General features: G+C 41.2%; 1 protein-coding gene across 1 annotated transcript in view; it reads right to left on the bottom strand.

Annotated features, from left to right (window-relative positions):
* Nucleotides 1-3,494: 3,494 nt before the first annotated feature.
* Nucleotides 3,495-16,283, bottom strand: part of Ap4e1 (adaptor related protein complex 4 subunit epsilon 1) — a 62,897-nt gene continuing 50,108 nt past the window's right edge. The window contains exons 17-21 of the mRNA XM_032904146.1: nt 10,574-10,832; nt 9,058-9,594; nt 7,312-7,502; nt 5,938-6,095; nt 3,495-4,340 (exon numbers count right to left, since the gene is read on the bottom strand). Coding sequence (XP_032760037.1) covers nt 4,180-4,340; nt 5,938-6,095; nt 7,312-7,502; nt 9,058-9,594; nt 10,574-10,832 — 1,306 coding nt within the window. The 3' untranslated portion in view covers nt 3,495-4,179. The remainder of the gene's footprint in view (nt 4,341-5,937; nt 6,096-7,311; nt 7,503-9,057; nt 9,595-10,573; nt 10,833-16,283) is intronic.

Raw genomic sequence — 16,283 nt, 5'->3', positions numbered from 1 at the left:
CAACTGATGGGCGGGGCTTTAGCCAAGCAATTCTGCGTCTAGCTGCCAACGCAGCCAGGGGATTGGGGAGGATTAATAGCTGCAGTGGGGCCAGTGGAAGTTGCGGTGTTTTTGTTTTTTGCAATGTTTGATGTGGTGTCGCTACATCGTCAGCTCCCTCTGCGCCATATTGTAACTCTGCGCCATATTGTAACTGTTTTTTTTTTTTTTTTTTTTTTTTTTTTTAGTTTTATGGTTTTATGGTTCAAACATAATGGATCTGACACAAAAGCTTGTTTCTCTAAGGAGCGGAGCTTCCAGAAAACCAGTGTTTGACTCCCTGCCTTCAGGGCTAGGAAACAGCATTTCCCCAGGAACAGCCTGGTCTCTCCCTGGGAATGGGAAAGAAGCCCTGGGAGGAGAATCAAGAGTGCTCTGCGGGGGAGAAAGTGTATCACTTAATTAAAGGGTAAAGGAGAAAAGTAAAGGAGGATTGAAGGACACTTTGATCTTTAGGGCTTGAGTCTGTTCTAAGATGACTAACATTTCCCCCTTGTTTTACCCCATGACAAGACTGATGAAGGGGTTGGTGGTGACGAAAAATCCTCTTTGTTTCTCATGAGATAAATGTCTTCACTCCAGACAGGGCATGGAGCACAATTACAAGCATAGCTGGGAGCCTGACCACTTCTTACCTGGTTTCCATCATCTGCCACCTGAGAAGTCAGAATTGACCCCTCTTGGGTCACCCTGTAATCTTCCACCCATATAGCAGCCAGAGTGACCTTAAACATAATAGTAACCATGGGTATGGTAGTACAGACCTGTACTCCCAGCAGTTGGGAGCCAAAGAAGATCAAGACCTGCCTGTGCTGCCTAAAACCTTGTCTCAAAATAAAGGGTAGGAATGAGGAAGGAAGGGTGAGTAGATCCCCGTGGGCTAGACAGCTCCAGTCAGTGAGTCCTAGGTTCCGTGGGTGATGAGGGGCTGGAGAGCGAGCTCAGTGGTTAAGAGCTCCTGCTGCATCTGCAGAGCACATGGTTCAATGGCCTGCACTCACATGGCAGCTCACACCGTTTGTTCTTTCACTCCAGTCCTGGGGAACCGACGCCTCTTCTGACCTCTGCTAGCATCGAGCACATATGTACCAATAAGCCATATTTTTAAGAGCGAAAAACTAACAAGATAGTGAGGAAGAAACCTGTTGTTGATCTCTGGCCTCTGAAACATGAACATTTACATGATTATACATACACAGCCACACAAACATGTACATAGAACACACATGCAAAAACATACATACAAGTAACACACAGACTGAGCGAGTTGTACTTATATATTTAGAAACATATCTATATATGGATTAAATAATTTTCATCTACTTAAATTATAAAGAACATATATACCCAAAAAAGCACAGATGTTTTTATTATACATTCAATTAAAAAATTTTCAATTTACACAGTTCAATGCCAAAACAAAGAAAAATTGCATCATTTATTAAGTTGCTATTCACTTGCATTGTTCTCTCCTAAAATTCTGACATAGGAAAACAGCTTAAAGACACATGAATAGCTTCAGTGCACTTCTCATAGTTTACCATGGGACAAAGATCATGTTTATCCATAGAAAATAAAGAACCTATGGTAAAGTGAAAATAAAATACTGTACTTTTATACAATCAGTTTGGACGAGCTTAGACACGTGTTAGCTAATGCTCACCTGCAGAGCATTTGCTGTGCTGGGCAGACTTGGCACAGGAGCCCCAGAAACCGCTCAGCCCCTCCGACAGATCCTTCAGTAGGACCAAGACAGTCTCCTCACACCCTGAGCACAGCTCTTCTGCTGACCTCCTGGGGAGGCTCTTGGGGAGCCTGGCCACCTCTTCTTCCCACTGCTCTCATGCTCTTTCTGTCTTCCTTTATTTGTGCCCAGCCTTGCTCTGCTGTCATTCATCCTTGGTAAAGGTGCTTGGCACAGAGCACGCAGTCACTCTTCCCTGACGCGTCAGCCCCATTGGTTGATGATAAAATAAAGACTAGACCTAAAATTCTCCCTATTTTGTGGTCAAAAAGATTGATGATGCCTGATTCAGAATTCAGTGAGTTTAGATAGACTATGTACTGGTCCAAAGTTTTAAATATCTACTCTTTTCTATTATTATTAGTTTATTAAAATCATAAACATTGTAAACATTCTAATAATCATTTTTGCAGAAACCCTGTTACTCTACATTTTATTTAGTGAGTTCAGAAAGAACAAAAGTGACACTATGCTCTCTTTGGCAGATCTAAAGTCACGTCTCAACCCCAAACCTACCGTTTACACATGCACTGCTAGAGAGGCCAATTCATCCCACGACAATACTGCTGCTCTCATGAACATCCCTTGTGACAGAGCAGCAGCAAAGCAAACAACCATAATCCTTGGGACAGCCGTCACTGTGATCTTACAGACCTTACTCCCCCTGCTCCACAACCGACCAACCCAGTGACCTCAGAAACACCTGGAAGAATGCACACAGAAAGGAGCCCCTCTACATTACATGCTGCACTGCTTGTTAAGGGCAAGGAGCAGGGAAGGCTGCGAATGCAACAATAAAGAGGAAGCTAATGAAGCGGCTGCTTCAGGACCCCTCTATCATGACAGAGCAGAGGCTGATAATGCATCAGTCTTCTACTGAGGGGAGAAACTGACTACAGGAAATTCCGGCCTTCTGCTCTTTTAACCAGGCTTAACTGCTTGTATTCAAGAGAGAAGTTAATGAAATGCTACATTTACAAATGAATAACCCAAGAGTTAACTTATAAAATACTACTTTTTGTCTTGTTCTAACTATGGATGACAGTTCAGTAGACTCTTCTTAGCATCTTTTCCCCCCTCTTTTAATTTTTCAACACAGGGTTTCTCTGTGTAGCCCTGGCTGTCCGGAAAAGTTGCTCTATAGACCAGGCTGGCCTCAAACTCAAGAGATCCGCCTGCCTCTGCCTAGTGCTGGGATTAAAGGTATGCACCACCACCACCACCACCACCACCACCACCACCATCACCACCACCACCTCCTCCTCCTCCCCCTCCTCCCCCTCTTCCTCCCCCTCTTCCTCCTCTCTTCCACCTTAGCATCTTTACAGCAAGTATTGGTGAGATAATGTAAAACCAGAGTGCCTGGCCCGGGTGATAACCAGTCCTGGGAACTAGAATGATTAACATAATAACTTAAGTTGTATTACCTGAATAGTTTCAATGATGAAGTACCAAAAAGGGTAAAATAAATATTTCCCACAGCACCATTATTAGTCTTTATAAAATACTATTTCAGTTAATATACAATTTCAAGATTTTGGCCCATCACACATACAAGGCATAATCTCTTCTTTTACTAACAGAGGGCCTATAAGCATAAATATAACATGAAAAATGATATATTTTGCTGAAGTATTTGTAGGATATATTTACAAAGTCACTACTCAGTAACAACCACTTAATATTAGTAGATATAAGGACCAGAAAAAAAATCAATTGGCCATTTATTCTATGGTCAAAAATTTTAACTACAAAAAGGATCTAATAGGAAACAGATATACTTTATGATCAAATTACTTAAAATTAAGTATAACAAGTTAAAAAGTAAAAAAAACACAGATTGTGTTTGCCCCATACCCAGCATGCTCATGGTCTTGTACAATGGTTAGTACATGTTAGGCGACCTCAGTTTAACCCTGACCTGAGGAAAACAGAACTGGGAGCACAGACTATCCTTACAGCAAGTTCTGTACTCCAAAGCCAAGTGTGATTCAGGTGATGATCAGTCTCTGTGTCCTCTGCATCAAAGCAGAGAACCAAGATTCAGCCTTATTAGAAATCAGTGAATGCTAGAATAAACCTGCTATAAAACACTTATAACAAAATAAATATTTTCAGTTCCTCCACATTAAGTGACATAAAATAATTAGCATTTTATAACATTAGTTTAGGTCATTTTGGGGGAGGGGGACCCAAACACACTGTACAATCCTGAGTAAAAAAATTAATGACATAGTTTCTTGGGGATCATTCTTAGCAGGAATCAAGAAGAAAACACATAACCCAAACCTGACAAATCCCCATTCCCATCAGAAGTACCACGAGTGCTTTTTACTTTGGTAAGGTTGTAAATGTAAACAATTTATGTGAAAAAAGTAAAACTTAACAGAACTTTGCTAGGATGTCTGCATCACTTTCTGACAGTGACTAGATAAATAGTCTGAAAGAACAGAGCTAGAGGATCGGAACCACAGGGCTACCACGTCAGCGTGTACTCGGCAGTGCAGGACACAGGGGGTGGACGGAAGCAGCTTACAGGCCAGCAGACCTTCATTGCCTGCAACAGAACAGAAAGGGAAATTAAATTTTAAATGGCCTCCAACAGACCATCCTCCACGGATATCTACAAATGTGCCATTCTCACGTGAAAAGGTGTTTGTCACCAATCACCAGAGAAGTGCCACTTTAGAGAGAGCATGTCACACTTGTTTGGAAGACTATTTTATATATTAAAAAAAAACAAAAAACCTGAAAAGGTGCTGGAGTGGGGGCGAATGCCTTGAATCTCAGATGAGAGTAAGAATGGCGACAGGTATTTTAACACACACGTACACGGCAGCACTGTTCGTATCATCAAAAAATAGAAGTGCCTCAAGTGCTTAGTTGCAAGCTAACAGTATACTACAGTAATAATATGTTATATGATAATAATGTATGTGCAGGGTAACACTCAGTAATAGCATGATAACTGGTTAGAAGTGATATAAGGGTCACTTTATATCCACTAAGGGAACAACCCATCAAGGGCACATCACAATTCTATTTATATGAGTACACTGCAGCTGTCTTCAGACACACCAGAAGGGGGCATCAGATCCCATTGCAGATGGTTGTGAGCCACCATGTGGTTGCTGGGAATTGAACTCAGGACGTCTGGAAGAGCAGTCAGTGCTCTTAACCGCTGAGCCATCTCTCCAGCCCCCACATCACAATTCTAAACGATATTCACCAACACAGGTGCATCCGATTTCCTAAAAGAACTACTAAATCTAAAACCATAGATTAACCCCAACAATGTGACACCAGCACCCCACTCTAACCAACAGCATGCCATATAGACAGACACCTCAATACAGTAGAGTGGAGGACCCAGAAAGAAGCCCATTTTCCTACAGTTCTCTGATAAAGAAGCCAAAAATACACACTGGAAAAAATACAGCATGTTTAAAAGGTGGCGCTGGTCAAAACGGACAGCTGCGAGTAAAAGAATAAACCTGGATCCTCACCACAAACCTAGCACAACTCTCAATTCTAAATGCATCAAGGATTTCAGCACAAGACGTGGTACTCTAAATCTGACAGAGAAGAAAATATGAAATACACTTGAACAAATAAACTTGAATTTAATACAAATTATTTACTATGTAAATTAAACTACTTTAATATGCAAATTAAACTACTTTGAGATTTTATTCTATCCCAGTCAAAATGGCCAAAGTCAACCAAAATTCAGGTTACAGAAAAAAAAAACCATATAGAAATCTACTGCTTTATAAGCAAACTAAAAGATATGATTAATTTTCTTAAAAATCTAAAACAGAGGTACCTTGCAAAGATAAAGAATGCTGTTCTCAGGTATAAAATATCAGTACATGCAACAGAGATGTGGCTATTTTGAGAGTAATCAACTACTTTCTGACTGGATTTGAAGCCTACTCCACACAAATGGAGAAAGGTTTAAAGCATTAGAAGAAAAGCAAAGGCTAACTGATAGTTAGTAATATATGTTACTGTGAACTGTTCAATCAAATACTCCTTAATGCAGTCTGAAAACACACTCATTTCAAGACACTCGTGACAAGAAGCTCTAAGAAGTATGACACTCAGAAGAAAATCCACATTCACAGGGGTTGCCTTTTCATAAGTCTACACACCTATGACGTCAACCACGCAAAGTCTGAGTTTCTGCTGCAGCTCTGTCAGGACAGAAGCCAGTGCAACTCGAGGCTCTGATATTTTTATATTTTGCTTCACATCATTTGCAAAAGACAACCAGAGTTTGCCAAAGTCTTCAGTTGAGATCTTTAATGGCCTGAAAAAATTTTAACAATTAGTCTATGTCGTTAAGAGTACAATGATGCTGAGCAAACACATGACTCACATGAATATAGATTACATGTATAATACATATACATTGTAGATTGTAAACCTGGGTCCCAAGGGATTTGTGCTTTTCAACCAGACATGATTAGAACGGTGAATGTTATCTTCCAACGTGATGATGTTACTGACAACAAAAGATTTAAACTGGACCTCTCCTTTTAATAACCCATCCAATTTTGTCTTTTTCAAAAAAAGATATTAATTACTCCAACAGGAACTTAACAGATAACTGCATAAATTCTCAAATATAAACTATTCTATCATGTATACTCTGTATTTGGGAAATAATGAAATTTCTGTTAAAGCCATGCACAAGAGAATGAATATAAAGAACTTTCAATAAATTCACCAAAGGGTCTAAGACTCTGTGTGTGCGCGCGTGCGCGCGCGCACACACACACACACACACACACACACACACACACACACACACACACACACACACTGAAATAATTATATGTTGTATAATGTCAGAAATACCTAGGGGTGGATTATAGGCAACTTTTATATTCTAGTTATATTTTCACAACATTTGAATTTCTGATAAGTAAGCATTGATTGCATAGTTTAAAAAAAACCTACATTTAAAGATCCAGAAGAACTGATTACTATGCACAAAACTATGTTGCATATACATTGTGCATCCTCAAATTATAAAATAAGAGTGGGAAAGAGTTGAGACTTACTTTGTAGCCAAGGCTGACCTACAACTCACTTTGTAGTCTAGAAATGTTTGAACAGATGGCAATCCTCCTGCCTCAGCCTCATGTCTACTGGGATTATAAGCATGAACTACCATGCCTGGCTTGTAAGAATACAAGGTGTTAAAATGACTGATTCATGTATACGTAGTGGGTGTCTATGTGTGACTATGTGCCCCACAGAGGCCACAGTGGTGCTGGGTCCTCTAGAGCTGGAGTTATGAGCAGTTGTGAGCCACCAGATCTGGTGGTAGGAACCAAACTCCAGTCCTCTGAAAGCCTTCTTAGCCAACAAGGTCATCTCTCCAGCCCAAGACTGTTTAATATGTAATTCTTATACTCCCTAATAGCTAGCATGTGTCTCTACAAGAAAAAAAAAGGGAGGGGGAATAATGGATGAATAACAAACAAAATATTTTCTAATAAAAATTAGAGAATATTTACCTAATAAAATCTAGTAGTGATAAGTTCATGGAAAATTCCAGTTGAACAGGATGTGTATCCATCATTTGATACTTTATAAAACCAGAGAGAGTCCCCTCTACACAAGGGCTTTCCATCTGCACACCATATTGGAAGGATTTGGTGCTTTCTGTTTCCATCACAGGTGAAGAACATCCAGGCTGCTCAATGATCTATAAATGAAAGTAAGAAAACTATTGAAGAACGCATCAACAGACTGTTATGTGGATAATAGCCTTCTACTTAAGAGATAAAGCATTAAAGCGCATGAATGTGGGAAGTTAACAGACCTCATTATGAAAACCACTAACGAAAATTTACTAAGACATAAATAATACTGTATAGGTCAAAATTATATAACAGATTAGTATTACAGCTAAAACTGTAAAAAAAAAATCTTTAGTTAAGATTACTAAACTCTAATCTGGCACGGGAACTCCTTTACTCACAGTGCTGGGGAACTGAAGCCGGTGTCTGTGTGTACTAGGTAAGCATCCTTCCTAGCTCCTAGCACCTGACTCTTTTTTTTTTTAATGATTTATTTATTTTATGTATGTAAGTCCACTAATCACTGTCTTGAGACACACCAGAAGAGGGCATCAGATCCCATTACAGATGATTGTGAGCCACCATGTAGTTGCTGGGAATTGAACTCAGGACCTCTGGAAGAGCAGTCAGTGCTCTTAACCGCTGAGCCATGTCTCCAGCCCCCGGCACCTGACTCTTATGCTAGAGGATTTAAAACCATCATACAGCTGCCTCCATTCTCACTCTCTGGCCCTACTCAACTCTACAGGTACAATGTCGACAGACTTCTTGTTTGTTTTTTAAAGTTTTGCAAATAAATCTGCTACACGTATGTATTGAAGAATTGAAGAATTCATGCCCTGGTCAATAATCTCATTCATCGCACTGTAGCTCACAGAAGAAAAGGACACTGTAGACAAATGAACTTTCAGAAGTTGCCGTCACCCTCCCAGAGCTGAGGAAGAGGATGATGCAGAGTACTCAGTACAGAATACAGAATCAGGGAGAGAAAGAAGGGAAATTGTGTGTTTATCCTTAACATTCTTTTTCAATGCTCTATTGGTTCTGTCAAATAACCTGAAACGTCCTCAGTGAAGATGACAAGAGTGAATACAGCACTTGGAGAGTGCATGGAGAGAGAGACAGAGAGAGAGAGAGAGAGAGAGAGAGAGAGAGAGAGAGAGAGAGAGAGAGAGAGAGAGAGAGAGAGAATATCACAGAATAAAACCTGAAAACACCAAGAGCACAGGGTGTGGATTTAATGCTACAAGCATCCTGCAGGATCAACCAGTTAACTCCTTTCAGGAGCACAGTACTAATACCCTTGTTTTCAACAGTAGGGCACAGAAGTGAGATTCAATGTATGTATTCAATGTCAATGCACTATGTATCCTAGGCTAGCCTGGACCTACAGAGGTTTTCCTGCCTCTTCTCCTGAGTAAGGGTTTAAAGGACTGCCCATGTGCCACCTACAACCTGTATTATGCAGTACAGACACTCACTTTATATAATATCTATGGCCTTTGCAAATACAATATTATTGGGCTTCCTTTGTTTCTTTAGAGCAATGTATCCTGAGTCCTGTTTTTAAGGAAGAAAGGAGGATTTAGAACAAACTCATAAGGCACTGGAGCCGAACGCAGAAGCACTAAGTAATCATTATTTACTTAAGGCAGAAACAATATCTTATGATTGTCTTACCTTGAAATTTTCCAAAGGAAAAATTTCTAATTGAGCATCTGTGAACTCTGAATCAGTCTTACTAGTGACTGACCACACCACCAATAAACACTCATCCTTCCAGACTTTGTAAGAAGACACAGACACAGTTTCATTACTACAGATTTCCATGAGACCTGAACGCCTGCATTCAGGAGTTTCTTCCAACAAAGAAGCCAAACTGATTTTCTTGACAGCTGAAGTTGCAGAGGACGAAGGGGGATGAAAGACTTCCATGTTGTTATCCGCAAACAAAGAAGACGCAGGCAAGCTGACGCTTGAGAGGTTTTCAACTGAGGGCAGCTCCAAGAGAGACTCAGAACCCAACAGCTCTGAACCGAGCTCCCCGTCTCCTCTATCCGCAGCGCTCAGACTGTCCTCATCCCCCCCAGTCACATCTGACACAGGGCTAAGGGTGGACGAGGGAGCGGCATGAGCGCTGGGCGTCTTGTCACTTTGGGCTACCTTGGGTTTTGACTTCCTCCTGAACTTGTAAGACACAACATCTGCTTTTCCCAACTGCAAAGACAAAATATAATAATAATTTTAAATGAACAGTATATTAACACCGAGAGCTGCAAAGCAATGATTAGTAAAACTCAGACAAAAAGGTGTAAACCCCACAATTCTGACAACCATGTAACCTAAAACTATCAGCTAAATCTTACTTTTGATTTAAAAACATAAACTTAGAAAAAGAAGTAAGGTCAAAACTCAGTTGTAATAGTTCTAAAAAATGTTTAGTTTCTAAATAGTACATCACAGGATTAGACAATCCAGCTGCTTTTGTTTCCAGAGCTGTATTTTATAGAATCCCGAGTTACCCTTGACTTCAAAGAGGTTTTAATAATCTAGTAATTGTGTTTTCGTGGTCCATGCTAGTAAGCAGAAAAGAAAAACTGATTTAACTTCAAAATCTAAATGTCAGAGGCTAACCAGGAAACAAGATGGGAAGAATTCCTCAGCTGGTGATGCTTGCCAAATTTGCCACCACTAATCTCACTGAAGAACGGTCTGGGAGGACAACACACACAGATAAGCCACTATTACTGACAATCTCCAACCCTGTGCCCTCACAGAACTCTCCCATCTACTTTGGTCATTCTTGTTGGTTTATGTGGGTCCTGGGCCTTCCTCTAGCCGACTGGACTTTCGAGAAACACTTACTCAAGGGGACTGGGCATGTCCCCTCATGGTATGCTACTATGTTAGTGGTAGCCCTAGGGCTGGAAGATGATGCTGTGAGAGCTATGGAAGGCATTTCCCACCATGCATCAGTGAAATCCAGTTCTTGGTACCAGCAGAGGGCACAGGGATTCTTTTTTTTTTTTTTTTGCGTTTTTTATTTTTTTATTAATTTTATTTCTATAAGTACATGTAGCTATCTTCAGACACACCAGAAGAGGGCACCAGATCTCATTACAGATGGTTGTGAGCCACCATGTGGTTGCTGGGAATGGGCACAGGGATTCTTACAGGAATGCAACAGACAACTTACCAAATTGATCGTATTTTCTGGTCCTAGCCCAACAAACAGCGATGATGCCAACAGCTGCTTTTCTTTCTCCTCTGTAGAAGGGGTGTGGCCTTGAGTTTGGTCCTTCCTGGTCATGGCTTGGTCTACATTCTCCATCGTTGCACTCTCTGCAGGAGCATGTGCGGCTTCCGGTTTATCAGCAGCTCCACTCTCCTTCTTGGGGAGATAACCTTCTTTACCCCATAATTTCTTTATGCCCTCCATCTTCAGGCTACCTGCCCTAGGGAGATTGAGAGAGCAAGCCAGTTTAAATGAGGCTGAGTGCTTAGAGCCTTGATGCTTTTCTTTTCTTTAAAACACATTACACAAAACACAGCTTTCACGCTGGGCTGTAGTAGTGCACACTTTTGATTCCAGCGCTCCGAGTTCAAGGCCAGTCTGGTCCACACAGTGAGTTCTAGGACAGCCAGGGTACACAGAGAAACCCTGTCTCAAAAAACAAAACCAACCAAACAAAAAGACCAGCTTTCATGTTCAGTCAACAGGCCAGAGGGAAACCTAGACTTTTAAATTTATGTTTACCAATGTTATGGTGCATTGGTAAAACAATGCACCAGCTCTCCAGATTTTCAGATCATTTCATTTCATTGAATTACTTGAGTAAGTTACAAAAGACAAAAATGGCTCTAGGCTGAAACCTCTCCTCTACTTTCAAAGATACCTTGGCCTTTATTTATTTCTGATGACCCAAGATAAAAGATCTTAGTCACACAATGAGATCAAACCTTGATTCATAAATAGTAATTCATAGGCACAAATTCATTTTAAATCCACTAAAAGCAAAACATTCAAATATGCAGTAATACATAAATTTGTTAACATTTATTTATTTATTCTATATAAGTACACTGTAGCTGTCTTCAGACACACCAGAAGAGGGCATCAGAACCCATTACAGATGGTTGTGAGCCACCATGTGGTTGCTGGGAATTGAACTCAGGACCTCCGGAAGAGCAGTCAGTGCTCTTAACCACTGAGCCACCTCTCCAGCCCTGAAAATGTTTTATCAATGAGACCACTAATTACATGTTTGATGTTTATAAAAATGATATAAAAATTGGTCTGGAAAAGAGGCCTAGAAACTCTTCTTTGTAATTTTCTTATTCATATTTATTTGTTTGTTGTGTGTTTTATTTAAGTGCCACAACCCATATTTGGAGGCCAGAGGAGAGCCTGTAGGAGCCAGTTCTTTCCTTATACCAGATGGCCTAGACACAGGTACCTTTACCTGCTAAGCCATCTCAATGCCCCAGAATTTTCTCTTTAATTACATTTACTTATATATTTTGTATATGTGCTTGGACATGCACACAAGGCAGGTATCAATCACATGGGTAAACTCAGGTCATCAGGCATGGTACCAAGTGTCTTAAGCCACTGAGCCATGTCATCTGCCCCAAAACCTTTTTAGTAGCTGAGTACTTACAGCCAACCATTGGACTGAGGTGGGACCCCTAAGGGAGAGTTAGGGGAAGGACTGAAGGAACTGAAGGGGATTGCAACACCTGAGGAAGAATAACAATATTAGCTAACTCGGAGCTCCCAGAGACTAAGCCACCAACCAAAGAGCATACATGGGCTGGTCTGTTGCCCTGCTACACATGTAACAGAGGACCACCTTGTCTGGCCTCAGTGGGAAAAGATGCGCTTAATCCTGTAGAAATTTGATGCCCCAGGGAAGGTGGATGCTAGGAGGGTGAGGTGGGTGTAGGTGGGTGGATGGAGGAACACCCTCTCAGAAGCAAAGGGGAGAGAGGGTAGGGTGAAGAACTCATGGAGGGGGGACCAGGAAGGAGGGAACATTTGGAATGTAAATAATTAATTAATAATAATAATAAAAATACTAGTTAGAAGGCAGATGCCTAGCCCAAAAAACTTTAGAGAAGACATCCAGGCAAAACAAGCAAACAAACAAACAAAATAAAGACAAAACATTACCGAGGGTTAAATTAAGATTATGAACTCAGGGGCTAGCATGGTAGCTTCGTCGGTAAGACCACTGGCTACTGTTCCAGGACATCCAGATTTGTCTGAAGCAGTAATTTGTTAATCTGCTCTGATTCTCGCTGCTGCCCCAATGTTCTGGATCCCCAAAAGGAAGACACATACACAGCCTTGCATTTTAAATACCTTAAACAGCCCAATGGCTGAGCCATTCTCTTAACTCCACACAGCTAGCGCACACTCCCTTCCAATATTAATACTTACTAAACCTGTATTTCACCTCTGCTGCCCTGGACCCTGCTGGGCAGCCCTCCTGGGCCCCTCTCCCGCTATAGCTACATCGGCTGTCTCTCCCTCCTTCACCTTTCCAGTGTGGTCCTTCTCCCATGCCCTCATCATGGATGAATACCCTCATCCTCCTTCCTCTGACCTTTGATTCTTAGCACCCAAGTGGTAGGTTACAACCATCTGTTAACTCCAGTTCCAGAGGATCCAATATCTTCTCTGGCCTCTGCAGGCACCAGGCATGTACACAGTATAAGGACATACATGCAGAAAAATCATTCATACACAAAAGCTTTAAAAATTTAAATAGAATATGGATTTACGTAACGTCACCAAAGTTACAGCTATGAGTCCACAGTTCACAGTAACTAATGCAGGATCAGTACTGACTGAAACAGCCAAAAATCATCTCTCTTGCTCTTATGTAAAAACCTATACATCTGTTAATTAACTCAAATGTAACTGTTTCACAATGCACATGTTTATCATCCCACTGAATACCTTACATGCCTCCATTGCCAGACATGTTTTAGTAAACCTGATGTTTGTGAAGAACTACCAACAACTGAAAAGTAAACATTTTTAAGACTATGTGTCTTTACCCATTTTAAACATCTTAGCTTACTGAATTGTCATAGTTCAAAATAACACTTAGTTTTAGGCTATAAAATAAAGACTCAAAAATATTTACAGACTTACATTTTTTTAAAAAAATTACATGTATTTATTTACTGTGCGTGTATACATATGCCACAGCATGTGTGGAGGTCAGGACTCTGTTTCCACCCTGTGGTTTTCAGGATTGACTTCAGTTCATTTGACACCTTTACCTGCTGACCCACCCTGCCAGCCTTAGACAGATCTGCTGTGATCACGGCCATCTGGTTTTATAGGTGATTTTACTTCATACTTAGTAAAGAGGTAATGCTATTAAGCAGTGAACGGCTGAATGAAAAATGACTCTAATAAAGAGAATGAGGATTGTTTTCTTTCCTCATGGTTTTAGGGAGAAGTTAGAAATATCTTCATCCCTTTCAGGTACTGTTCCAATTGCATTTCTATTGCTATGAGAAAACATTCTGAGCAAAAGCAGCTTATAAAAGGCAAGACTTTACTTGGCATACAATTCCAAGTTACTGTCCATCACTGCAGAGGCAGGGACTCGAGACGGCTGATTAACCACAGTCAGAGTCCACAGGGAAACAAATTCCCCTTTGCTGACTGCTCCCTTCTGCTCTCACCCACGTTCTCAGACCAAGAAATGGTGCTGCATTCAACAGGCTGGACTCTCCTATGTTAATCAACAGTCAAGAAAATCTCCACAGATATATGCCCACAGGCCAACCTGATCTAAACAATTCCTCCACTGAAACTCTTCACAGGCTCACTGATATTTAAATATAGCCACTGCAGGTTATCAAACTGTTTTTCTAAGCAGTTTTAACAGACAAGTCTAGTTATCCAATGTGCCGCCTCTCAGAAGAAACCAAGTCATCTTGACACAGGTAGATTTATGAATGGTCACAAGAACCACTGGGACGATCCTGAGGATCCCTGGGGTGCTCGGAAGCACTGCGATGATCTCTAGGAGATGCATGAACAACCGAAGTGGCTACACCACCTACTCACACCAAAAGATTTCTCTCATATACAAGTGTGCTCAAATTTAGGATTCAGTTTTAGTTTAGGGTGTTTTTTCTTTAACGAAAGCATGTACTAGGCTGCTCCATTTAGACCAAGTTATTGGCAGCCTCAGTCAGGCAAAGCTCGTCTCAGAACTCACCAGAGATCAAGCTCCTCTCAGTGCAGCCCATTCAGTGCTGACCAGAAGGGTAAAGCCTGGGCTGGAGAGGGGCTCAGTGGGTGGTGTTTGTCATGCAAACATGAGGACCCCCAGCGCCCACCCATAGTAGGTGCTGTGATACCAGCACTAGGGAAAGCAGAGACAGAGAAACCCTGGATAGAGAAGCCTACGGAAAGCGGCCAACTGAACTTTGGGTATGTAAACACAGAAAAAGGCAATCGAGAAAGTTACTCAAAGTCAGGCTCAGGCCTCCACAGCGCACCCATGAATATGTGCCCCGTAGACATGCACAAATACACTCACACGTACCATACTCGTGTGCACACACAGTGTAAGGTCCTGGCCACTCCTTTTAGCTCAGTTTGGTAACTCTCAAGGTCATTCTAACAGAGAAGAAGCCATCACTGACATGACTTTATCTCTTCTTTGTTTCCCCAAACTTGTTCCTTGCTACTTCTTTCCACAGATACGGTCGCAAAGGGCACTCCTAGAAATTCTGCATACTCTGTGCCACTGTAGCATGGATTTCACAGGCAAATGGGAGAAGGGGCCACAAAAGTCTACAAACATATTCTCACTTATTTCATTTCATTACATACCTACTGTAAGTTTGTCATGTTTCAGTCAACAGCCTAAATGTGGCAAAGCACACAAGAGCAACACGGCCATTTCATACACATGGAAAAAGTCGGCACAACTTGCTTTCTATATAAGTAAGTCATCTTTGCCTAGATTTGGCAGGCATTATATAATCCATAGTTTTCTAAATTGTGCTTTTGTATTATTGTTAATCAGGCCATGAAGACACACATGTTTCTAGGCAAGAAATCTTCAAGAGATCAATGGTGTACTGGTAGAATAATGTTTGATAATCAGCTTGTAAGTAAGAAACCCTAAGTTGGGCTTGACTACTTGTCAGCTCACCGTGAACTGTGGAAGAGGAACAACAGTTTATCTGGAAAGCTACTCACTGCAAAAATTACTATGGTCCGTTTGCAGCATAGTGTGCACTTGGCACTGAGTTCTAAGTCAGCAGGAGGGCTAACACTCTCTCTCCTCTAGCTACAGTCCCAAGCTGCAAACAAGTCATTAGATTAGGCTTAGTGCCCTAAAACAATGAGATGGAGAATTTCAGAAGGGGGTAAATTCCAGCCTATTCCAGAAATTAAGGGATTTCTCTCAATTGGGACTTTTCCTTTAAATTAAAAAGTATTTATTTTATGTATATCAATGTTTTGTTTGCATGTATATCTGCACACCAGCAGAGGGCAGTGGATCCCATAGATGCTTGTGAGCTGCCATGTGGATGCTGGGAATTGAACAGGATCTCTGGAAGAGCAGCCAGTGCTCTTAACTGCTGCTCTAGGCCCTCTCTATCAGGATTTTAAAAACCACTGTCTTGTATCAAATTAATGCCCCAGCCACTTTGCCCTTTTCCTATGCTGGCCCCTTTCTGCAGAACTATGTACTTAAAAGTGCAACACTTGGGGTTGGGGATTTAGCTCAGTGGTAGAGCGCTTGCCTAGGAAGCAAAAGGCCCTGGGTTCGGTCCCCAGCTCCGAAAAAAAAAACCAAAAAAAAAAAAAAAAAAAAAAAAAAGTGCAACACTTTCACTAGTCTCTCTAACTTGTTATTATC

The sequence above is a fragment of the Rattus rattus genome, chromosome 5, assembly GCF_011064425.1.
Source record: "Rattus rattus isolate New Zealand chromosome 5, Rrattus_CSIRO_v1, whole genome shotgun sequence".
NCBI lineage: Eukaryota > Metazoa > Chordata > Mammalia > Rodentia > Muridae > Rattus > Rattus rattus.
Note: the sequence above shows the minus strand (reverse complement) of the source record. Positions and strands in the feature narration are given on the sequence as shown.